This window comes from Momordica charantia (genome assembly GCF_013281855.1).
Source record: "Momordica charantia cultivar OHB3-1 chromosome 8 unlocalized genomic scaffold, Mcharantia_2.0 BLBB01000008.1, whole genome shotgun sequence".
Taxonomy (NCBI): Eukaryota; Viridiplantae; Streptophyta; class Magnoliopsida; order Cucurbitales; family Cucurbitaceae; genus Momordica; species Momordica charantia.
The window spans coordinates 1,708,448-1,735,536 of record NW_028275166.1 but is presented as its reverse complement, the minus strand read 5'-3'; the positions used below and the strand labels follow the sequence as shown (position 1 = coordinate 1,735,536).

At 31.9% G+C, this 27,089-nt stretch overlaps 2 protein-coding genes across 2 annotated transcripts; both read left to right on the top strand.

Moving 5' to 3' along the window:
* Window positions 1-15,895: 15,895 nt before the first annotated feature.
* On the top strand, window positions 15,896-19,891 carry LOC111004856 (transcription factor bHLH143). The gene is made up of 4 exons (XM_022276085.2): window positions 15,896-16,055; window positions 16,579-17,223; window positions 17,358-17,503; window positions 17,620-19,891. The coding sequence occupies exon 4, from the start codon at window positions 17,638-17,640 to the stop codon at window positions 18,721-18,723; it is 1,086 nt and encodes a 361-aa protein (XP_022131777.1). The 5' UTR covers window positions 15,896-16,055; window positions 16,579-17,223; window positions 17,358-17,503; window positions 17,620-17,637; the 3' UTR covers window positions 18,724-19,891.
* A 5,365-nt stretch (window positions 19,892-25,256) lies between these two features.
* LOC111005007 (uncharacterized) lies at window positions 25,257-26,380 on the top strand. Its single transcript, XM_022276349.2, has 2 exons — window positions 25,257-25,522; window positions 25,622-26,380. The coding sequence occupies exons 1-2, from the start codon at window positions 25,392-25,394 to the stop codon at window positions 26,049-26,051; spliced, it is 561 nt and encodes a 186-aa protein (XP_022132041.1). The 5' UTR covers window positions 25,257-25,391; the 3' UTR covers window positions 26,052-26,380.
* The last annotated feature ends 709 nt before the right edge of the window (window positions 26,381-27,089 follow it).

Sequence of the window (27,089 nt, the reverse complement as noted above, 5' to 3'; positions counted from 1 at the left end):
AGAAACTTAACCTGCCAAAAAAATTATATTCCTTCTTTTTGTTACATGTAAAATTAATGGGTTTGAATATTGAAAAAAAAAAAAAGATAATCATGTATGGGATAGATTTTTTGAGAAGGAATATAATTACCAAAACTGCAATGTAATATGAATCCATGGTCTGATCCAAAAATAAACTATGCTATAAATTATTTATTTCCACTAAAATAATATGCTACTTTGCTGATTTTTCTTTTTAAATCATTAAATTAGAAAGAAAGAGGAAGAGGAAAATCCAACTCCAATGCCATTTTGAATTTAATTCTTCTCACATGAGACAAAACCTTGTCGTTTCGTGACCTTAAAACCCCATTTCGTTTCTGACTTTCGTACGTGGAAGGTTAAAATTGGTATTTAAGATATTTAGCGTTGTGCTTGTGCATAGCCAGCCTATAGTGGGGGCCAGTATCGGTATCATCTATTTTAGTTGGATTCTTTCACGTTGGGCCAGGTGTCGATACTAACGATACAATATGGGCTTCTTCATAGGCCTGCGTTGAATATGGGCTGGGCTTTGCTGGACCGTTCCACCATTGAAATTGGCCCACGTAAATGAACGGTGGAAGGCAGTTGTACCTGTGGGCTTAACCAAATCATGAGAGATGAACCCATTAGGCCTTGTTTAGAAACGATTTTCATTTGTTTTCTTTAAATAAATAATATACATTTAAAATTAACATTTTTTAAGTTTTTATTTTTTCCTTAGCTTACTTTTAGTGTATGAAACAAATAACCTCTTAAAAAGTATACTACTTCTTGCATCATTTAATTTCATTTTAAAGTTCAAAAATTCAAAAATATAATCGCACTTTTTAGGAAACTTCAAAACAGGTATTGATATACTATATTTTTTTTTCAACGTGGTAAAATTATTGAAGTACAATAGGGTGAATGTGCAACAAGAAGTAGATATATGTAACATTATGAAACTTGGCAAAAATATTTATATTCAGGTTTTTATTTTGTTTTGGTAGTTAATTCTGGAATTTGGGGTTGGGACAGGCCAAGAAATGAGGAGAAACAGGCCCAGCCCAATGATGAGTTGTTGGGGGTGAAAATGAAAATAGAAAAGAATGAAGGGGTGAGGCAGAAAATGGAAGAAAAAGAGAAGGCATGGGAAAAGGGTGAAGATAGATCCAGTTAAAACATGCCAGAAAGCACGCCCCCACTGGCGGCTACGCTTCCGCAATGGGCGCTGCGGCGTGGTCCCCACACCCCGTCTTCAAATGTAAAATTTATTAATTTTATTTTTAAAAATATAGAATTAACATTGACACACGTCACTCATCACTGCCTCCACCTCTCTCTTTACTCTCTTTTTTGTTAACCTTTTCCCTGCACAGTGCCCCTCGCGTGCATCCTCCCCCGCATTAAATTATCGTTTGACCAAATAATCCCTCTCTCTCTCTCTCTCTCTCTCTCTCTCATAGAACCTCGAGCCTAAGCGTGCTGTAATGCATGCGCCTACGACTCCTGCAACTAGATCCCGACGCCGATACGGTGCGCATAACCTCGCAGTCGCAACAACCCCGACCAGTCAAATTACCAAACTCTCCCTATCTCTCTCTCCTCTTCCTCCATCGCAACCAGTCTCCTCTCGCCACGTGTTCTGTCATGGGAACTCTCACAATTATTATATTAATTAATTATCAACCACGTTCCTGATCTGACCCTTTCCGACGACGACTTCTTTCTTCTTAAATCTTAATAATATTTTGGTTTTCCTTTTTTTTCTTTCTTTTTTGCGGGATTTGTCGGAGGAAGCGTGGCCGCCGTTGATTTAATTTGTGATGTGATCCGACAGCGTGGATGTTGAACAGAGAGAAATGGCGTCTGAGATAAGACGGCATGTCCTTTGCAAAAAATAATAATAATAATAATAATAAGAAAGAAAAATAAGACGGCATGTCGATTAAAAAAGTCGCCAGCCGCGTGAGTGACTTTTGAATTTTTTCTATTTCTTTCTTTATTTTTTTGCATTTTGTTAAATTTTTTGTTTTGTGAATTTTTTGGTTAAAAGATTGGGTGGACACTGTGCTTAAGATTTGGTGGTCGGAAACAGCAAGATTTTCTTCCCACTTCTTTATTAATTTCCCTCCTAACGGGACACCTGAAAATTTTACCCCCGTTTATAAAAACCAGATTAATAAAATAATTATAATTTGTTTCAAATAAATATACCAAATTACTCTTTTACCCTTCCTATCGTTGGGTTTTACCCTTTTTCAAGTCTACGCGTTCCACTTACTCAACGAAAAATTACATCTTATACCCCTCCCAGTTTTTTATTCTTCTTATTATTATTTTCTTAATTCCATATGTGTAATCTGTCAAAATATAATGAATAACTGAGTACTATTGTATGGGGTTTCACCCACTTGTGTCAATGATATAAATTGTGTTTGCATTGTATTGTAAATTTGTAACAACTAATTAGTCAAATATATGATTTCCAAAAAAAAAAAAGATTTCCAAAAGAAGAAAAAAAGTCAAATATATGAGGGAGAAAATAAAATATAACCATTATGGCCTCTAGTTGAAAATTACGAACAATTTTTTTAAATTTTTTTTTATGCTTACTGGATAATTTAATATTTTATTCGTATGGAAAACTCGTTATGAACCAACTTCGAAAACGGAGTATTTGTGCTTCATTTTTAGAGTCATCCAAGAGAAATGTAGACTGGTATCAATTCGTAAATAATATTTGTGTCAAATTTGACTTTTTGTAAATCCTTCAATCCTATGCCTAAATTTTCAAGACTCGTAGACAAGCTTACAAATCCTAACACTTTACTTGATTGAACTCTCAATATTGCTACAACTACTCATCTTTTTTCTGCTCGTTGAGTGCATCTTTGGCTCTTACTCGTCTAACTTAGGCAATTGAGTTTCTTCGTCCCTCTCCCGCTTACAGATGAGTCACTCGAGTTCCTTGACAAATATAAAAAATACAGAAGTGTTTGTTTTCTAAACTAATGTTTCAAAAACATGTTTAAAAAAGTTACAAATTTCATGAGTAAACAATCATATATAATTTATAAGACACGCCCGGTTCACTAGGTTCTACCACAGCGGGGCCCGCTTTGCCTCCCCCCCCCCCCCCGATAGTCGTAGTACCCGACTCGTCGCTTAGACGAAGTTCGCTTTTTTATTTTGCATTTACAGCATTTAAACTGTATTGCAAATGAATTACGTGTTGACAATATATACATTTTGTTCTATAAATTTAAAGCTTTTCAAAAGAAAATTCCTAAGTCCGCTTTAAGACTATAATTGTTATAATCTTAAATGCATATAGTTGAAGAAAGACATGCCTAATTTGTATAAATTATCTATTCATAATTATAGATAGAGATGATAAAGTTTCAATAGTATCTTATTTTCTTGTATTTGAGGTAGTTTAAAATTAAGTAGTTGTTCCGGTCAAGCACTCTCTTTTCTTTATCAAATTAAGTCTTACCAAACAAGACCGACTTCAAATCAATCCGTAAAGGGTTGTGAAGTTGGACCAGGTACGAAGAATGAATCTATACCTGTGTACGGAAGTTGCTGGCCAATAGCCGCTGATTTTTCCCTCAATTTGAAAGCAGGTTCCATGAGTCCAAAGACGTCTAAGGTCGTGAAGTAAATCATCGCACCTATAGTCCAACCAATGGGAGAGAATCAATAGATTCTTTTTCGGGAACAATTCATCCTTACCGAACACAACATACAACTCTCAATTGTACTACGCTTGGCGGCAGGAATCTGACATCCGAGCGAGAGACACACATCGATGAATTATAGATTGGAAGGTGCCATGTCACCCTAATAACTTATAGCAGTCTAAAGAGATGACAAAGTAGCCTAGCCACCTTCATCAGACGAGCAATCAAATACATCACATGATCATGCATGCCTTTTCTCAAAGGTCGAGCCAACAATCGCAAATTCACGCCTTACTTCTATTAACCACTTTTTTGACAACACGTTGCAAATTTCGTAGTGGTTGTAACCATTGAGCATGTGAGATCCTGAATCAAAGCCTATAAATAGAGGGACTCGCTCCACTTTTCAGGTATGTGATACTATTCCTCTCTCTAAATAACAAATGGGACTTTAGATTAACACTTTAGCGTTAGAGCCTCTTTCTTTTTCTGTACAGGTTATGAACGTTGGTCAACCTCTTTTGTCTAAGCTTCGTGAGACGATCCATTTTTCATCTTACAGTTAAATATTACATTTTTTTAGTATAAAAGATTACTTAAGAGTATACATTTTATATTATTTTATTTATATACAATATTAGTTGCATAACAACACAAGCTATCATATAATATAAAGAAAGACGTTTTGCACCCATTTTTCTAAAACAAAAGGAATAATTTTGGATATTGTCTTGTGTTTTCATTTAATCATAATTTTTCGCTTCATTCACAATAAACTTATTATAAAGAAAATTCATACCCTTGAAAGTGACATTGATTTTGATAAATAAATTATGTATTAAAATGGTATTCATTGAATAATCAAAATTCCAAATAAAACGATAGAAATAAGAAAAATGTGTTACTAGAAATAATTTTTTAAAATAGAAAAAGAGAAATGCTTGTGGTGAAAGGTTAATTTTAATCAGCTCGATCCAATAATGAGCTGAATAATTTTATAATACATAAATATATATATTTTTTAAGGGAGGGTTGAATTGATTTCATGTTTTAATAGTGTAGGTAGGTGGGCCCCACAACCTGTTTTTACATATTATATATATTTTTTTTTTTGGCTGCTTCCCCACCAGTATCAAATCCCAACTCCCAATTAACCCACCAAATGTACGGATGGTTTGCACGCGCTCATAATTCTTACGTGGGAATGGGGTTTCGTTTCGTTTAATTTCACCCTTTATCTTTTTTACTGTTTTATATGATAATTACGCCACTGTTACAGGTGGATAATGCTGACTTTTAAATTTTAATTGCTTCTTTTCTTTGTGGACAAAACCCTTTTTCTCGATGCTCGTTTTGCCTAGTTAATAACATTTCTCTCTCTCTCTCTCTCTCTCTCTCTTTCTTTTTGTTAAATTATAATTTTTTCTCCTATAATTTCAAAACTTCTAATTTGATCAAATGGTTCAAGTTTACCTTCGATTTTATCTCTGTAATTTTAAAATTTTTAATATTATTTTTTACAACTTTATTAAATTTTACTGCATCTCTTAAAAAATCAACATATTTTTTTTAATTTAATTTTAATTTCTATGTACCCCACTAACATAGATACAAAAATAAAAAATTATCCCGTAGAAAAAAATTATCAATATTATTACGCCAAAAACCTATTGTGAAGTTTGATACAATAGGAATTAGGAATTAGTTTGAGACTATAGAGATTAAATTAAAACTAAATCCATACGAATGAAATTAAGTTGAAATTAGAAAGAATAAATTAAAAATTTTAAAACTATAGTAATTTAATTTGTAATGTAACTTTTTTTTCCTCCCTCTCAGATCTCAAACATTTTTTTGGACATATGGAAATGCAAACTTTAAGATATTATCTTTCAGAATTCTTGCCAGAAAGATAGGGAAACTCAATCTAAAAACATCTTATTAAATCAATAAAATTTAAAGATATTTAAACCCATCAAAGAATGGTCCAAATCAAACTAAACTAAAATATTCAGTACGGACAAGAATTAGCATTTGTAAAAATAAGGTTAGAACACTTTGTCAACCCCATTTGTTTTTGTTTCAATAATTTCAAAATATTTATTTTAATATTGTATTTTTAATTTTAAGTTATTTTAGAACTTTTATTTTCAAAATATTCATTTTAATTCCCACACTTTTAAAAGAGTAAATATTTTAATTCTTTAATATAATTTTTAATCTTATTTTTTCCATAATAATTTCAACACGACATTTCCTGCAATATATTTATTGAATATAACAATTATTTTAAATTAAAAATTAGTTAATATAAAACTAGTTAATGCATCTATTAAAACTAGTTTGAATAAAAAGAAAAAAGGTCGTGAGTAAAAAGAAAAAAGTTTGAATATAATAATATGAGATTGGAGATTGAACTTTTGACCTTAAAAAAATTATTTATGCATGGTGCATTCAACCATGCTAAAATTTGTTCAATTAATTTTATTAAACGGGTAATTTTGAATTAAAATTTGGTGAGTCAAATATATGTTTTAGTTTTGGTGTATTTTCTCAATTTAGTCTGTATTTTCAAAAAGTTTCATGTTTTAATATTTTTAAAATATACTATTTTTGTTAATAAATATTAAAATTGGTCAATAATAAACTTTATATAGCATTAGCCAACTTTAATATTCTAAAAATTATATTAAATTAAATTGAAAAAATACTAAATTAAAACATATATATTTAGGAATTTTGTTCATAGGTGCGTAAGGTGGGATTCCAACGGTTTAGAGCACTTGGTTAAAGGTAGTGGAACTGTTAAGGGTTGACTTGAGAGTTAAGTGGTATTGATTAATGGACTTATTTTATTTATTTTTTTATTTATTTATTTTTAGGTGTTTCAATCCGAGTATCACGGGTCGGCATGATTATGACCGTGCTTACATCTAAACCCAATTGTCAAATGCCTAATAATTGTGTTTTAAAATCAATTCAAAAGTAATCCTTCTGCCCTCTTTAAGTTACTGTAATTACAAATATTTGCTAATTTATTGTTTTTTCTTCCTTTTTTTCCTCCAAAACTTTTAAAATCATGGCTAAGTAAACAAATAAGTAGAAAGTTTATACGCTCAATTTCATATTCGTAATGTTATATTCTAAAAAATAAAATTATATAGATATATTAATGATGTGTTTTCATATTACACTTGAATGTGGCTTTTCCGTTTGCAATTTGATTCAAAAAATTTTGAGTGTTTGTTGAATGTTAGTTATTGTTGTTTTGAGTACAACATGTGGGGTGGGATTCGAACTCATGACCTTAATCAGAGATAGGTGCCATAACTATTTAAGCTAGGTTTGACACTACTATTTTTTTTTATGGTACTAAATGACATGAAAGATATATGTATCCATAGGTAAATAAATATTTTCTTTGTGCTATTTTTTAATTTCTGCTTATTTTTTAGCCTAAAATATTTGTGTATTTCAGTGTCTGGGGTGACTTTTTAAAAATGATTTTTTTTAATGGTAAAATTATATATTTTTGTTCTTTGTATAAACACTTTGAGAATAATTATTAGTTTGATTGCAACGGTAGTGTTTAAATATTCATATTTTGATATTTTAAATTTCCTTAATAATAATGTTAGATTGTCGTATTTAATTTAACATATAGTTTTTTACAGTTAATTTAACATATAGTTGAGTAATACAACTATATAAAAAATAATAATAATAAAATTGAGTAATACAACGTTGATGTGACTTTGAATAATTTGTACATTGCCTGTTTATTTAATTTCATATCTTACTCTTTAAGAAATTAAAGTAAGCAATGATTGTAGATGTAACTTTATATACTTTCAAAGAAAACATAAAGATAAAGTTTTATATTTAATCTTTAACCAAATTAGGATAGAGGTCTATTGAGATAATTTACCAAAATTATTTACAATTATCTTCTCTATTTTTATACCTACAAAAAATCATGGGGTAAAAGTAGGATTTATCCAAAATCACTTATCTAAATGTCAATTCGAGTATGGTTCAATGTTAAAGAAACTAATTGTATTTTTTATAAGTTTAAAATTCGAATGATTTTTTTTTATAATTGTAATATTATGTTGTAAAAATAACTACATATTTAATATATTAATCTGAACATAGTTTAAGAAGTTAAGATATTTAGGTTCAACAGAGAGATTACGAGTTTGAATCTTTGTATTAAAAAAAAATATCTATTTAATATAAAAAAAATTATTTTGAAATCTATTTAATTTAAATTGAAACTCCTTTAAAAGGTTAGGTTACATCCCGAAAATAAAGGCGGTGGTTTCGTGGAAAGTAAGGAAGTAGAGGTGATACCAAATTTAATGATGTTGGTTCAGGTTGGGTTTTGGAGCGTAACTAACCCTAAAAAACGTGGTTTCCCACAGAAGCAAATATTATATTAAATTACTTCATTCCCAATTTAAAATTTTTAAATAGATAAAACGAAACCTTGTTATTAACAATTATCTGCTTCAGTGGAGTGGGTGAGAGCGACAACAAAAATAAAAATAAAATAAAAAACATATTTTTATATTTATCCCTTCGTGGCTCTGCTTCCATCATTTTATGCATATTACCGGGAAAATCATGAGCATGCCATTTGCACGTGTTTGATGATGGGAATTTCTTTTTATAAACAGAAATCCTTTTTCGCTCGAGCCCACGGAACTAATTTCGAAAATTATGCCTTCCAATAAAAGCAAAAGTGAAACTTTCAAACCATGTAACGCTTGTTAATGAAGTTTATTAGTGTAGGATAATAATAAGACTTAATAATTATGAATCATATAATTCATACTTTGCATTGCAAAATTGCATACCCCTATATTAACGGGAATATAAAAATTCTACTAACAACATTACCACTCCAATGTTTTAAATAATTTTTTTTTTTTGAAACATTGGAGTATAATAAAATGATTTGTATGTGCTTTATATTCTATCCCCAACAAAATGCCAACTTTATAATGGGCCATTTCAAAATTTCTTTAATAATATAATTGAGTTTTATGTGGGTTGTAATATATAATATGGAGGGGGAAGAAAAAGTGTAAGAAAGTGGGTGGCTTAAATGCATAGAGAGGCATGAAACGTGGGGGTATGGATTCCCTCTCTTTGTTTCCTTTTTTCTTTTCCGTAATTCTATTAGTTATATTTACAATTTAAATAATAAAAGAAATAAAACTTTGATCTTTTTAGTGCGGAACGGTGGTGGTGGTGTTGATTGAGGGGGTTTTTTTCTTTTCTTCTTTATTTAAACAAATAGAAAAGAAGAAAAAAGAAAATAAAAAGTTTTGGAAGCGTGAATGTTATTGTTGGAGAATCCACAACCAAATTGGCTCCACGGTTTTATGGGCCCACCACACCAATGCCACCCTGTTTACGTGGCACGCCTTCCCGCTTCCCTTAAATGCCGTCCGAGTGGGCTTCCAGTTCTTCTATTTTCACCCACCTTTTTTTCCCCCAAACCTAAAATAAAACTATTTTTATTTAGTAAATAGAAAATGTCCATTTTTTTAATAATTAGAATATATGACCTTTAGAGAAAATATTCATGTTGAACCCACCAAGTTCTATTCATATTATCTAATGTAATTTTGAATTTGTATATTAGTTAACCTGTTTATGTATTTGATCCAAGTAAATATTTTAAAAGTTTATAAATTATAATATATTTAAACAAAAATTAGACATCTTTAAAAGTTTGTGAACCAACATGAAATAAACATCAAGGTTTAGACGTTATTCAGAAAAAAAAAAAAGAATAATAAAAATTTTTGTATTATTTTTAGAACCATTCAAATTATTGTGGGTCCCGTCTCGATGGTTGCTTTTTCCTTCCTTCCATACAAAATAATTTACAGTCAGTCAAGCCAAAGCGTTCTGGTTGGTACAATATATAATAAATTATATAATTGCCTATGTGACGCATTATAATCATTTTCCCATTCCCATCTTACTTTAAAATTGAAAATGCTGCTTTCAGAGCATGGCTTCTCATGCCTCCAATCCATATTGTTTAAGGAAGCATTTATCCCTTCCACGTAATAGTGGGATTTTATTACTAATCTACTAGTTATTAAAATACAAATAATTGAAAGTTTTTACAAATAATTTTAATTTAGTGTGTGTGACGTGATGTGAAATGCCCATTCATCAATTATCATGGGAGAAAAATACATTTGGATGTGACTCTTTTTAATAGTTTAATAAAAGTGGGGAGATTTCTCCAATTAGATTGGTTGTCATTGAATTTTTTTTTTAATTACTGGACATAGGAAGGCTCGAATCTGAATCTTGGATGTCAACATCCAAATCTCTTGCAACTGCACCAACACCTGAAGGTACTTAACTCTATTGAATTACTAAATAAGTAGTATTGTAATTTAAAATATTCATAATTTATTGTGCTATCTACAAATTTATTGAAAGTATAATAAATATGGTATACATGTTTGAGAATTAGTTTTTATAATTTTTATAATGTATCAAATAAATACGTGAGTAAATAAGTCTGTTTAAAAATTTTATTGTAAAATAGTTAAACAAAAAAAAAACCTCTCTTTTAACTTTTTCAATAGTTCAACTATTTATTGCACTGGTTTTACTTATTGTCATTTTTGTCTCTACGAGGACGGTTGTACCAAGCCTAAGAGGCTACGAGCACACTCGTATGGCCACAGTGAATTGAAATTACATCAATTTTGTTTCTATTATTTTTTTATGATAATCCCCCATGCCATATTATCCGCAAAATTTAATTAATTTTAACTGAAAATTCCAACTTTACTATTGTTTTTATATTAAGTAACTTCGCACTGGTGGTAGAATTGGAATATCTTTGATGAGGTGAAACGGTAGTTCTGTTTTTGTAAGTGGCAGGAATTGTTATACAATTTAATAACGGACAATGAACTATGATTATACTCAAGAGAAAACCGTATGTGAGTTATTACATTACTCTCGTACCACTTATTAGTTTGACGACCTATCACAATCATATTTAGAGACGTGTCAATGACATCACATTGTATGTGGTTCACCAAATAATTAAGTGACACTACGTGGATGCTCGTCATTCATCAAATCGATGACAGTTGGCAAACACCTAGCAAATTTTGGCTAGCTTGATAAGGTGGTATTGGCAAGGATCGTCATGATCTTATTCGTCTATTGTTTAATAACCACACTTAATCTACACGATAAAAAATAATTTCATTCAATTTAATTGAAATGAAAAGAGAAGGAACATAAAAAAAACTAATGATATTAACATAAGAAACAAGTTGTCGTTAAAACATCTCAACATATTGCGAAAACAATTCAATAAATTTTTTTTTCAAATTATTCTAGCTTAGTTTGATATAGTACAATCCACCCATTGGTTTTTTTGCTTTCAATTACCATTCGTTCGGTGTTGTAATTTTAGTTTCGGTTTATTTTTATCTCTACATTTCCAAAACATCATTTCAATCCTTATATTTTCAATTTTTATTCATTTTAGTCCATGTAATTTCAAAGTATTTATTTGTATTTTTAAAAGTAGACCATCTTATAGTTCATTTATTTCTAAATTAATTTTAAAGACTTTCCCTTGTGTATGATATTTTGTGTTAAAATTTCACAAATAGTAACAAACTTAAGTCACTTTTTAAAAGCAAATGAACTAAAAATTAACGATTTGAAAATCAATAACAAAAATGAATAAAATGAAACTCATCTTTTGGTGAAGTGGCGAGAATCCACGCATTCAATTATATGGGCGAAATGAAAGGGAAAACTCATATAATACACAATATATATGATATATAACACTTTTGAATTTAGATTTTTTTGCATAGCATAATAAAATGATGAGAAAATAACCCTAGAAAGAGAGGGGGGGGGGGGGGGGGGGGGGTCGTTTTCGGTCTCTTTCTGAGAGTTAGAAAGAGGTGGGTTTTGTGCCCCAAAAAGGGAGTTTGTTGGGCACTTGGTGGGTGTCCTCACTGTTCCCTTTGCCCCAAACAAAGAGCCGTGAAGCCTTTAAATTAAACTATTCAAATTTTGTGATTTTTATTATAATATTTAATCGTTACTTAACTTGATACACATTTAGGGCACATCAGGATCTCCCTTCTAAAATCACACCTCTCTTTATGTCTTCATTAATGCCCCTCCACCATCCCCTTTCCTTCTCCCACACTCCACTATATATATTTATTATTTATATGCCCTCTTTTCCACAATTTATTTATCCCACAATACGGCCACTTTAATAAATAAATGCTTGGGTCTCGCTGATCGCGTATCTCTACTTTCTACTTTAGTTCATTTTTATTTTCTATTCTTACCATGTTCGTTTTTTTGTTGTTAAGAATCATACATTGAAAACATAAGAAACCTAACAACGATTTATAATATAAATGAATTACTCATCTCATTATTGATTGGTTTTGAGATAGAATCCGTGAATATGGATAATTTTGGTTCTTATGTTTTTAACTTTTGTTCATTTTAGTATATGTTGTGGTCCCTATACTTTTCTCATTTATTTTTACTTTTACAGCCTCATTGTTCATCTTTGGTTCCTTGGTAAATTTGTATTAAAGTGTTTCTATTGTGTATCACTTTTGTGTTAAAAATTTTGCAAATGAAACTAAATTGGTCACTTTTAAAAGTACCAAGACTAAAACCAATGTTTTTAAAGTAAGGACCAAAAATAACATTTTGAAATTACAAATACCAAAATGAAAATAGAGACCACAGTAGTATTTAAGCCTAAAATATGTATCTATTTTTAAATGTATTACAATTAAAGTGGGGGGAGACTCACGGCTCTAATTGTTTAAATTAATGGGATAGTTTGAATTTGTAAAATGAAAGTTTGATTTATAATTTCAAATCAATTAATTTTATGTCTTATATGTTTTATATTTTAAAAAAATTTCAAATGTAATAACAAAAGTTTGAATGAACAGAATTGAATGGATGATTATGATAGTGATGGTGCTGATAAAAGAATATGATGTTATTCAATGATTTGATTTTGCAAATTAGTTTAATCTCATGCTTTAATTCAAAAATTACGTGCAAATTGACTGTTATATTGTTATTTATTTCTATCGACAAGGGAAAACACGAGGGAGAGAAGTTTTTTTAAAACAAACAATGGATTTAACTTTTTTTTTTAATTTGTAAAAGTTAAAAATAAAAATTTACCTAGATAAGAGTTTCACCATACAACTATTTCATTCTATAATTTTGATATATTTTAGTCAGGTGACCATCAAGAAATTTAAACTTCGTTTTTTTCCCTCAAAATTCTATATTTTTTAATCCCGAACAATTAGTAGGCATAAAACTCAATTTTTGGAAACTTTTTTCTTACCTTCCAATAAAACTACAATGTTCAACTCTTGGTGGTTAAATTATAAATATATTAATTAAGATTGACTTATAATTAATATTGGAAACATAATTAGAGATAGTTGTTATTATTTTTAATCAGTCATTTTATATAATTATTAATTAGTGTTATACTTGTATACCTACTTACTTGTCGCGGTCAAGGTTAAAATATTTATCTCGAACGTTGGAATATTTGTTTTAATAACTTGTACTAAAAAAATGAATGAAAAATATTAAAATATATACATTTAATGAAAGAATGCATGATGAAGCCTGTTTATGGACCGAGCATTGATGGGTATGTTGATGGGTTCATCCACATCCTCGCATCACATCATCCAAAAGTATCATGGTACACGATTAAAAAGGGCCAACTTCTAAAAATACCACATTGCCCCCACGATCCCCAGAGCGAGCAGGCCATTGGTGGCAGCAAAATGGGAAAGAAAACATATGATTGGTCTACCCTCCCTCGGTGGGGCCCAGAATCAAAGGGTTGAACGGTCAAGGTACAAATGATTAGTGTTGATGCAAAACATAGGATTCCAGCCCCCTTTCTTGCTAATGAACTTTCTGGTCGAATTGCCTTCCTTCCGGCGACTGCTTTTAAAAACCAAACCTCCCCTTTGCATCATTTCCTCTGGTCCTAAAGATGGGAAGATGACCAATGAATTGGAAATTTTGTTCCCCAATATTTCAACTAAAGATAGTTTCTTTCCTCCCATGGTTGTTTTTAATCGATTCTTTCTATGTTGCGTTCGTGGGGCTTGTGGAGATTATTGTATTTTTGGTATGATTTCGGTCCATGAATGCGTATCTTATCCTTGAACTTCATTCCTTTATTTTTAAATCTTATCTGTTTGGTTTCTTGAGAATAATATCATTATCTTTCTCACGTTGCTTTATTACGTTCTCCTTGATAGAACGTGAATAATCATCGTTGAAAATTTTAAGGTTGAAGATATATTCTTCTTTTTTAGCCACGAGATGATCGCCATCTTGCAAAAATTTTTTTATCTAATTAAGTGTTACTTTCATCTAATTAACAGTAGTCAAAATGTAATTGAGTAAATAAGACACTTTATTGTCTTTCACAAAATTGAAGGTTGAACATCTTACTTCTATAAATGTTAAAAAAAATTTGAGAGTATGCAAGTGAATATTATTTTGTAGTATAAAATGTATTAAACGTGTTGAGTTCGAAGGAGTGCAAATAAATTGGTTAGAGAAATGAGTGATCTATGATATATAAGAAAAGACAATTATCTCTATTGGTATGAGACATGTGTTTTGGGTGGAACCAAAAGCAAAGCCATGAGGTTTATGCCCAAAGCGGACACTATCATATAATTGTGGAGATATTCAGGGTACGAAGGATACTGTTGTCCTTAACAAGTGATATTAGAGCCATGGAAACCTAGCTGTGTGGGAGAAGAATCCTCGAGGGGTTGAACAAGAGTGATTGGGGCAAGCCTAATAGTCAATTACGAAACTTATGGAAGAATCTCAAAATCAAACAAAAAGTACTCAATGGTGGTGAGCAAAGACATGCTCTTTGCTCGGGTGATGAGCAAGACATGTGCCCTATCAAGTCGAGTAGACTAATAGGAAGAGTGAGGTATCTTTGTTTGAGGGGAGGAGATTGAGGGTGGTCCTAGGTGTTCCCATAGAGTGTTCCATATAACAAGTGCTTTATCTAGACGTGCTAGATAGAAGCGAGCTCCCGTTCCCAACTGGGATAGATGAGTTGCATGACTGTTTGAGGCAATATATAAGTGACACTTTATTCGAGGGGAGAATTTTTGGGTTTGTAAGGAGTGCAAATAAAGTCCCACATTGGTTAGAGAAATAGGTGATCAATAATATATAAGGAAGGACAATTATATTCATTGACACGAAGTCTTTTAGGTGGAATCAAAAGGAAACCTGTGAGAGTTATGACCCCTCGGGGTACCGTTGTCCTTAACAAATCGTATACTAGTATTTTTATAAATGTGTTACTGTTCACGCCATCATAACTTTTAGATATAGTTTTAAAAATAACATAAAAATGATATTGAAAATTGTTTCCAAAAAAAAAAGGGTTATTAAAGAGGTAAATTCATATCGAATCCATCAAGAAAAGGCAAAGACAGCGACAGAACAAATAATAAAAACCATATCTCAACAAAATAATTATATAAAAAAAAAACAAAAAAAGGAAGTAGTAAGTAGCCGTGGGAAATAAAAGTATAATTGAGTTGACTGGACCAATGGGTTAAGGTTACCAGAGAACGGGGTTAACAAAACCCAGGCGAGGCGAATGGGTTGGTCAAATAAAACCATGGTCCGGTTCTATTGGACCAGAACAAACCATCGGTCTCGAGCGTCATCATATAACCAACCAGTAACCCCGACGGCCAGGCCACGCTGACCCACGGCCCACACGGCCCAATTCCCACGGGCTCCCAAAAGGGGCAGAAAAAGCTGTGAGAGAGAGAGAGAGAGAGATTTTATTTCCTCTCTTTTTTTTCTTTTTTTCTTTTTCTGAAAGCAATTTTCCTTCTATTATTCTCGCTTAGAAAGGAACGTAATTGGCAATCTTACCGCAGTTCCATCATTGTACACTTATACCTTGCGTGCGCCCGTCGCGCACGTACGAGCGGGGCCTTCTCTTTTTTTAATTTTTAATTTAATTTGTTCATAAAATTTTCAAGCGAAGGGAAGTGGTGTTGCTTTTTTTTTAATTAATTAATTAATTTCCGTCGAATTGAATTCTATATATAATTTCAGCCTCCGTGCAATCCACAAGTTTCGCCTTTGACCGTATTCATTGTTTCTGCTTCCTCTTTCTCCGTGACGCTCTTTCAGTACTGTGTACGATCTGCGAAATCTCTCAGCTCAGCCACCGTCCTTGCCTCTTTCGACGGTTCTTCAGGGGATTTCCTTTTCCCTCCTGTGAGTGTTTTTTCTCTCTGCCTTTCTTGCTTGTTTGTTTTTACGATTTCTCGCCGGTTCTGTACTGTAATTTGAGTTTTACTGTTATTTTGAGCTTCCGCTTTCCGTTCCATCTCTGAGTGCTTGATTTTCGAAGTAGAATCGTGATTTTCTTCCTCTTCGTCTGCTTCTGCTTCATGATCTGCTCTGCTGCTGTACCTGTTTACACTCTGTATTCTTTATTAACGCCTCTCTGGCTTTTGAAAGGTCGAGTTGACTTTAATTGCTTATGGTTCACATGCGTCCTCTGTTCGTACCTTTTTTTTTCCTGTGTTTTCTCTGATTTGGTTTGTGATGTTCGTGTTGTGCTTGTGTTCGTCCCTTACGTATGCGTCCTCAGAGTTGCGTTTGTTTCAATTATGGAGCTGATAGAGTATTGTGCTCCCTGTATGGTGTCTTTTCTCTGTGGCTTGTATTTGAATATGACGAGAATCTCATTTTCATGGAGTTCGGAAGGTGATTCTAATGGTAATGGAATTTGCAGGAGTTCTCAACTACCGTTGACGGATCGAATTTGTGGCGATCTGTTTGTGGATAAGGTTGGAACAGCATGCGGTGGTGTCTGAGTCTATCAGTTGATGTTTTTCGCAAAGTCATTTCATTGAACTTGTACTGTAAAGTTATTCTGTAAATCCTTTCCGATCGTAGATCGATCATTCTCTTCCCCGTCATCCTGAATCAGTTGCCATCCATGGGATCCAATTTTCTCGTTGTAGTTCCTTGTTATGTCCTCCAGATTAGTTGAAATTTTCATCCGTTTCTTACCATTTCAGTTGGCTATCTAATCCCGTCGTTTTCCTCAAGAAATCCAGTTTAGTTTTCCAATTTCCGTTTCAGTCTTCTTTATTCAATTAAGCGTGAAGAAGGTGCTTCGTTTAGTTGGCCGTGAATCTCATTCGATAGTGGTGGACGAATCTTTTTGATTTGCATAATACGGAGACTGTTAGATATTCCTCTCTGAACAATTGTGCCATTTTCCCCGTATTGAAGGGCTAGGGTAGTAGTTATGGTGTGCCAAGCAGCTACTCAAACAAGATTTCGAGCATTGAAACACGAAAATGGGATTGCTGGAAGTACCACCATAATCGTCAGAGTCATAGCATGCTTTCAACCTCTACAGGATTGTCAGGTTCGTAATTAATATCTTTAATGCTGTCTTTAGAATTGAGAAGAGTTTGAATGGGTATTATTAATATCCCCTTTTTTCTTCATGAAAAATACTTGACTGTAGCTTATTTCATGCCCATTATTGTACTTTTTCAGGCTGAGTATTTCCGTCACTTGCTGAAACCAGTCACGTAGATATATTCTGTAGTTTTCGTTCATATTAAGCTGGCGTCTTTTGTTATTTTTCTTGATCCTGAGAGATACGGAAACTGCAATCACTAGTTTACTACGCCCTCTTTCTGGTATGCTATACTCGTCCATTTTTTAGGCCCCTACCCTCTGCCCCAATTTATGGGATGCTAGATTTTTTATTTTTATTTTTTCCAGAGTTCTAATTGTTATTATTGGTTTTGTCTAGGTAAATTGATTTGATTGGATGGGAGAAGCTTGGGGAGCCGGACATCGTCCTCAGCTTCATTTTGATTGGAAACCATCTCTGCTAGATTCTTTCGGTATTCCACCAAACCTGGACCAACCTAATCCCATTGCTTCAAGTATTAGCAACAATATGGTCATGACGAATGGAACTTTTCCAGTAAACTCTGCATTGAAGGTTCCTCAACCGCAGGTAGGCCTAGTAAATGAACCACGTAATTGGTTTCATTGCTTGGCACCTTTAGAGCAAGCTTTTTTGCCTGTCAAATGTCCTACTTTCAAGGATAAACTAGCGGTTTTATCTAAAGGACTTTCAAACGAGGCTGTTGCACCTCTTTCTGGTTCTGGAACTCAGAACAAAGGGTTTCTTGTCATTGATCAGTCTGCCGATAAAACAACTTTGGTTTTATGTTCTGGGGGTGGTGGCCCTCTCCAGCTACTTACTTCATGGAGTCCACAACCTACAGCTGCCAATCAATTTAATGGACAAGACATTGGAAATAAACGAGATTTCATTTATGACTCGAAACTAGTTTTGTCAAATGATTTTGTTGAGAACCATGAGACTGACGAGCACAGTGAGATGCAAGAAGACACAGAAGAGCTCAATGCCCTCCTATACTCAGATGACGAGAGTGAATTTGATGAGGATGATGAAGTTACTAGCACTGGTCACTCACCGAGTGCAATGACAACTAAAGATGAACATTATGCATGTGACGAAAATAATGAAGAAGTTGCTAGTTCAGCAGGTTCATCCAAGAAACGGAAGATTGATGGAGGTTATAATGTAACGTCCTTAATGGACACTGCGAGTTCACTGATGCCTAGAGGATCCCCAGAGTATGAGGAGGATGCCGAATCTAGTTGTGGAAATGAAGGAAGTCGTCAGGATATGCAGGACGTGGATTCCTCATGTATCAACAAAAGGATGAGAAAAGAGAAAATACGCGAAACTGTTGGCATTCTCCAGAGTTTAATTCCTGGCGGGAAAGGCAAAGAGGCGATTGTTGTACTAGAAGAGGCAATTCAGTACTTGAAATCCTTGAGGCTGAAAGCTGGGGCATTTGGTCGGAATGCATGCTGACGACATGTATGAAAATGGGAGGGGGAGTTGAGTTATAGTATTTTCTATTTTACATGTTTATTTTGATCAGAAAACAATGGTGGACCATGGCGAATAAGTTGGGGAACTCATGCATTAGTTATGGACAAATGCTAGTCCAATTTCCAGATAGATGTGAGTTGTGGATATCGTAGGTGGGAAGTTTGAAGAATTCCTAAGCCTTTATCCAATGATTAGAAATCAGCAACTTTGGCTCAGTGAAATCTTCTTTTAACGAAAGAGGGTGGTGGTAGTGCAATGTAAGATGTCTTTAAAAGTGGAGAAGAATGATTAGTCTACTCTTATTATGAAAAGAGGGCAACACCCCCACCTGAACCAAGTGGGAATGGCTTTGTTGAAGCGAGTAGAGTATTGGTGGGGTTCAAAAGAGGTCCCAAATAAAGCAGTGCACGCCCGGCCCCAACCTTCACTTTCTTAATCTTAACCCTCTCTGCTTTTTGCATCAGAAGTTTTCCCCTCTTGTGGTGGAGTTTACTCAAATTTGCAGGTAATCAAGCAGTCAAAGCTTCCACTTTCCGCCAACCGCTGGGATTTTATTTGTTGCAGAAATTGGTAGCGAAAGGAGCTGTAGGTGAGAACTGTAGCCAAATTAGCGCAGCAGTAGTGGGTTTGGTTGTGAGTTATTATTAGGTTGGGATCCAGAATTTAATTTGGTATTGGTTGTCTTTATGCCTGTGTAGTAGCGTCGCAAGCAAGCATTTATGATAATGAGAGCGACGGGTTTGCTAATTGTTTTTGGCTGCAAGTGTAGAGAGAGGAAAAGAAAAAAAAAAATGCTGTTTGTGTTGGAGAAGGAGATGATGATGTGTACTAGTGGGGACCACCACGAGGGGGAGTTTGTGCATTATTAAGGGGAGGGAGGATAATGGCATCTGAATCTGCATGTGATGTGGCACGCGTGTGAGATTTCAGTGGTTGCTGATCTCTGGTGATGATTGTGATGCTTTTGGGTTGGTTTTTCGTTCACCTGCCTTGCCTTTTTCATGTCAAACTTATGAACTGCACCCTCCTCTTTCTTATTTTACTTGTGCTGTAAATTTTATTTGTTGTGTTCTCTGCATATCGGTTTGAACATGGTTGTGGAATTTTGTAGTCTGCGAATCGTATGTATAAAGTTTTGTTAATGGAATCGGTAGGCGTAGGAATTTTTAGATTTGATGAAATTCGTAGGGGTTGTAGTTGGAGTTTCTGCTGCCCAGAATGCAAGCCATGTGTTGCAGTATGTGATCAACCCCTTTTTTTGTTTGAACATTAGGATTAGATTTAAAGCTGTTGTGAATAATTAGAGTATAATTTGTTATATGATCTCTTGATTAAGTAGGTAATTAGAGTATGTGAAGTGGCTGAATGGATACCCTCGTTGGGGCGGGTGAGGTTGAGATTTTCTTCCACCTTAATTTTAAAACATTATTGACTTGTTCATGAAAAATTCTATATCTTTTAGATTTCTTTGGTAAGAAATTAAGATGGATTAGTAAGAGTACTGTAGCTGAAATTTTTTGAAGATAAGTGTATGGGTCAAGTTTTAACTAGGTAGGTGAATATCAAGATCATCATCTAGTAACTTAAGTATCACTAATATAGTCGTTCAATTTTATTTAAAAAATCGAATCCAAATGGTATAATAGAATTAAAGCAATTAAACATGCAATTGCCTCAGTCGGGCTCAAGGTAATTATGCTGGTTAATTAAGAAATCAATAGCTCAATCTTATTAACGTAACTTTAGCATGGAAGTTGAAGCGACACATTAAGTCATAGTCAAAACAGGAATATTTATTCTTAAAAGTTGTGTATTTTTGTTACAATATTTTTGTTAAAGTTTAGATTCTTTTTCTTCTAAAATTAAGATACACTTTTGTATAAATAGTCTTTGAGTGCCAGCGTAATACAATGAAATACAAACATCTTACTTTCAGTATGAAACTTACTCTTGTGAAATTCTTACATGTTAAGGATTCCACATTGGATTTTGGGAGGGCAAGTTAAGGATCCCACGTTGAAAAGAGGAACCCATGAATATTAATAAATCTAATTTTAATAATAAGCAAAGACTTTAATAAATAAGTCTTTCGAGGAGTTCTAAATTTCTCAATCTAAAAACTCTTTTAGTTATCCGAGTTCTACTCTAAACAAATTTCTCTAAGATTTTAAGTCTAATATCAATAAATCTATAACTAGTAGATTAGAGACCTCTAAGCATAAAGAAGAAATATAAATAGAACATTATCATTATAAATTAAAAGTCGTTGCATACATAAAGAACTTTTTTCTGGAATCTGATTCCAATCCACATCAAATGGGTGGTTGGATTGGACAACTTATCAATAACATGCTTTCCTTCCCTTTCTTACCACATAATATGACAATAAAATTGGTTACTTTTGTTTGATCTCCATATTACTTAAAAAAATTAAAAAAATAAAAATGTGATCATCTGTTTTTTACATTCAGGGGACAAAGATGATGAATTTTCTCCTCTTGCGGATTTTGATATCTCAATTTTGTTTTTTATAATTCAGTCAATGGAACACACAATCATAAGTTTTTGACATATTTTATGTTTATAGTGTTGTTAGATCTTGAGTTTGAAACATTTTTTTCTGGAAGGAAAATATATTTTTTTTTTTTTCCAAAATGAATGAATCTGAAACTTTAGAATGCATAATCATATTAGAAAAGGTGGATAAAAACTTTTTAATAAATGTACTCTTTCATATTTTATTAATAAACTTTTTAATTCATTTCATTTTATTAAAGATGGTAAAATTTAAGATATGATATATAATAAACTATATGATATCGATATCGTAAAATAACATTTCTACAAAATTTATAACATATATTTTAATGAATGAATTAATATTATTTAAATTGAACTAAAATACATTACTCAACACTAGTTTGTAAGGACCATTAGTTTACAAATATATTATTAAACATTGGAATAATTTTTTAAATCGAGATTCAATTTTTATATCTATTACCAAACATATATATAAAAAAATACTAAAAACATGAAATACAACGGTTGTTATTGAATTCCTAATTTTCAGTTTACATTTTCATACTACGAACTAAAGATACCTTTAGTTTTATGAATGATTAAATAACAAGTTTTAGCAATTCGAGTTTGAACAAAGTTGAACTGATAAAATACTTTATTATCATTTTAGATGTAGATGATTTGATTCTCCACTACTGTAAGTATTGAATTGAAAAAAACTTGAAAGTTGCTTGGTTTTATATATATTTTCTAAAAATTATAACGGTTACCAAATTTGTGAAGGGTAAAATTTAGACTTTGACTAGGTTAAATAAGCGATACTGTTAACATTAAAAATATATATATATATATATATATATATATATATATATAAACTGAATGTATTTAATAAAATCTTTGAAAGTCATTTTTATTCCTCAAGAATAATGGTCTGATCATAAAGGTCCACCAGTGCTTTTGGGCTTCAGTCCTCATACCCGAGGAAGTGTTTGCGGGCATCAGAGCCCATAATTCATTCTCCAGGCCCAAAATAATGAGCCCAAATCACGGTCATAGTTGAGGCCCAAATGAATTGGGCCGGAACCCGTCACCTTGTGTTAGTTTCGTTTTTTGGATTGTGCTCTCAGTCCCTCCCTCTTTCACCTCCTCGTTCTATTATTTAATGAGTTTTTAAGAAGATACTTTCTTCATCCCAATTATCGAAATTGATATATCGAAAAAATAAAATATCATGGTGCAATAATTAATTTTCACGATTTTGGCAAATATTTATAGACCAGTCGTTTCTGTATTAGCTCTTTAAATTTCAAAGCATGCTATAATAGACCTTTAATTAAATTTAAATACTCATTTTCCCAAACATCATTAATTAGTGTCATAAATTACAAGATAATAATTTAAAAACAAATCATAATAATGAAAAAATCACCAAAATAATATACATCAGCGATAATTGGCATCTATTCCTTCTCTTATGGTCGAAAGTTCGAACCTCGTATTTCTAATTAGTTGTATTAAAAAATAATAATAAAGAAAATATGTCCCCATCATATATTAGCTCTATTCTTATTATTATTTCTTTATTCCAATGTGTACTGTTTTCTGGCTATAAAATTTAGCTTAAATTTCTAAGTTTATCATCACAAGGTCCCTCCTATGTAAAATTGATCCTACTTGAAATTCTATCTTTAAAATGAAACCAAATTTATGCATAAATTCTAATATCATATGTTAGATTTTTATATTCACCAAAAAGTTAAGGAGAAAACTATATTCTTATACCTCAATTAATAGTGTATTAAGGACGAATTCTTCAAAAAATTAATTTTCAAATAAAACCACTTTTTCTATGAGTACTTTTGGAAGAATTACTGGAATGAGTTTTGTATAAATAGTTTCATTAAGTAATTTTAGATAACTAAAAGTACATTTTAAAAAAAAATATATAATATTTGATATTAATAAAAAAAATTTTAAAATTGGGTTGTTTTAAATTTTATTTTTGAACGAGTCGAGATGATTATCTGAAAAGAATATTTTAAATGGATTGATAGTATTCTTATAATTTAAATAGATGAAATAGGGAAATTGCAATGGATTGCAAAAATCTTTTATTTATTTTAATATGTCACCTGTTTTTAGAATGGTCAAGTATAGTAAAAATTTTCACTTATATCAGTAGTATATCAGATATTCATATCAATCGTATATCAGACAGTCATATCAGTAGTATATTAGATGTATATCACATATATATTGCACAGACACTCGTATCAGTAACACATCAGATGAATGTCACATGCATTTTGCAAATATATCAAACACTCTATCAGTAGTATATCTTATGTATATAATATACATATATTAGTAGTCATATAGATTACAGATATATATCAAAGTTGTCATTTTAAAATTGGACCTCTATTTTCTTTTTGAAAAATCTAGATGTGGTTGCTATTTTGCTAATTTTACTAAATATTTTTGTCATATTTTACAACTGTCATAAAAAATATATTTAAATAAACTAATATACCAAATAAGTATCCAAGCTAAGAGTTAATTAAGTTTTGTTTAGTACAACATGCGAGGGAGGGGAGAAAACTCACAACTTCTTAGTCGAAGACATATGTCAATTACCATTAAACTATGTTCGTTTTGTCGAAAATTCATTAAGTTGATAGATTGTAGTTACAAGAACTTTTTTTTTTTTTTCATTGCAAGTGGTGCAACCGTCACCTATTGAAAAGTTGAGAAATAAGAACAAAATTGTAACCACACTTCTTTTGTTTCTTATTATATTTTGTTTTTCGTTTTCTTAGTTTTTAATAAAAAAATATATAAATGTATTTGATAAATTTTTTTATTTGTTGTTATTTTTTCAGTGGAAAAATAATAGACTTATTTTTAAAATTTAAAATAGAAAAACTAACAGTTTTACATGAAAATTAATTTTTAAAAATTATTGATTTAAAGATTTATGTTATATTTTTATTTTAAATATTTATTATGTATTTAATAAATCAATAATGATTAAATAATATTTATACTTATGTATTGAAAAAAAAAATAGAAACATGAACCAAAGGAAGGAACTCTATTAAACCTACACAATTTTAGAAATATTTATAAAAAGAATCAACAAATTAAGAACAATTACCAAATATTGTTTCTATAAAACTGAAATTATTTCCATTTTTAATTGTGTAAATGATTATCATCCTTCTTATTTTGTCCTATCCAATTTGTAAATATTTGTATTCTTATTATGGTGAGTACCACAATGCCAATTGATAAGCCTTCCAACTTTGTCATTTGATGTAAATAGATTGAATTTGAAAATAAATTAAATTAGAATTTACTCTTAAAAATAAATAGGATTGCACCACATGGAAAAAGTCGATATAATTCTAAATTTCATGACTTACCTAATAATCTTATAAAACATATCATTTATATTATATACTCACTTTTACAAAACATAAATCCATCGACTAAATATAAATTCTATAAATCCAAAAAGTTTACAACTATATTCCATTATTTTGTATAACTCAAACAAAAATTGCATAAGTCTTGGGTTTCTACTTTCTAAGGTTCCTAAGTCTAGATTTCATAATATAAGATTTATTTTAAATTTGTAATCAAACATTCCCATTATAAAAGAAAAAAAAAAACATAAATATATATTATATAAGAAGACCAAGTCATTGACCAATCACAATGCCTTTTATCTTCTTCCCCACAATTTCAAGGGAATTTTCTTCTCCCTTTTTCTCCACTGCCTCTCACTTTCTCACTCTCCTTTCATTTCTTTAAAATTGACTCACTTTTTCCCCCCAAAAAAAAAAAAAAACAATCTTTGTTGACCGCAATTCAAGTTTCTCAAAAATCCAATTCTTTTTTAAATAAAAAAAAGTATATATTTTTATAAAATCCCCCCTTTAAAAAATAAAAATGATATTTATTCATATGTATATATTGGTTTTCCACAGAGGATGCCATATATAAAATGACCCCCGGAAACACGCTTCCTTCGGTACCCCTTTTTGGCTGTGTGGCCTCAATCCTCATACTTCTCCATCATCATCATCACAATTCTCTCTCTCCCCACTTTCTCTCTCTAGATGACATCGAACGGCGCAGCGACTACGAAATCCGAAGCTTCCCTGCCCCTGGAGTGCTGTATGTGTGGAGATTTTGGCTTCTCTTATGAGCTATTTCAGTGCAAAATCTGCCAATACAGATCCCAACACAGGTAATTATGTTTGATTCTTTCTGGGTTTTCTTTGTTTTTGGTTCTTCTGAAATGGGTCGATTTTAATTTGTTTGTAATTTGGCTGTTTGTTTGTTTCAGATATTGTAGCAATCTGTACCCGAAAGCAGAGTGTTACCGAATATGCAATTGGTGTCTGAGTCAAAAGGAGGAATCGAAAGCAAAATCGCCAAATTCTTCCAATTCTTCTACGTCGAATAAAGCGCAAAATAGCAGTGGCCGCGACGATTATTCCTCAATCAAAAAGCCCAGAAACAGCAATAAGGATCAAATTCGCACCTTCCAATCTCAAGAAAACAGACCCATCAAGAAACAGAGGTCGCCGGAAGTTTTGCCGCCTCCGCCTCCTCCTCCTCCGCCGCCGCAGGCTCGGCGGAGACCCGTCGCCGTGGACGACACTCTCCGGCGGACTAGATCGGAGGAGATTTCGCACCGAACGGGGATCCAACGGCCGGTGATTTTTAGGAACAAGGTGAGAAGGTACAAACTTCTGGACGAGGTTTCCAGCTGAAATTTTTTACACAGATCACATCATTTCATGTCCTCTTTTTTGTTGTTGTTGTTCTCTTTCTTTTTTTCTTTTTACGGAATTACAAAAAATTAGTGGAAATTAAAGAAAAAAGATATATATATATATATATATATATATATATATAGAGAGAGAGAGAGAGAGAGAGAGAGAGAGAGAGAGAGAGGTGAATCCAGACCATAATTTGTGAGATAAGTGGAAGGCCATTTTAATGATGTTTCTTCCAATTTCCAGACCAGGCATTTGTACAATATAGCTCAGTAAATTATGTTGATATATAATAGACAACAATAAGAACAAAGAGTTATAAATTTTGAAAGAAAAAAACCCAGTTTTTTTTTTTTGTGCGTTTGGTTATCAGACTATTTTTTTAAATAAGAAAAATTAATTGGGTTGTCATTTCGAAGACTTTGCGAGGATCCTTCCACGCCCACGATTGCGATGTACCAAACACGGTGTTTGCATATCACATATCATATCTATCACAGACCAATCATGTTCTTCCATGTTCTCCATCATAATTTATTCCTCCTTCGACTATAAGCTAATTTAAATGCGATCATTTTTTATACTCACCATATTTTGCAATTTTTTCCTATCGAACATCTACAAACAAGAGGATTTAATCGGAAATATCGACAGATTCCTGTGTGTGGAGTCCAAATAAATATGAAAATGAAATAAAAAAAATCTACTGTTCTAATTTAATCCTTATCGAATTTGAATATCAGAATAGTGGATATTATATGTAATTAGTCTACCAGAGTTCTAAAATCACTTTTGTCATTGTTAATTCCCTTTTCACTGATCATATTTACCAAATAAAAAATTGATTTTTTAAAGTATCATTGGATGATGATTTAAAAAAATCAATTATATTATCACTCTCAAACACATCTTATGTACTCTTAGCATGTCAATTTGAACATAAACAAATGGATATTTAATATTGAAAATTTAGAGAATTATTTAAAAATTTTAAAGAATTAAATAGAAAGAAATTAAAATAACTACGGAAGA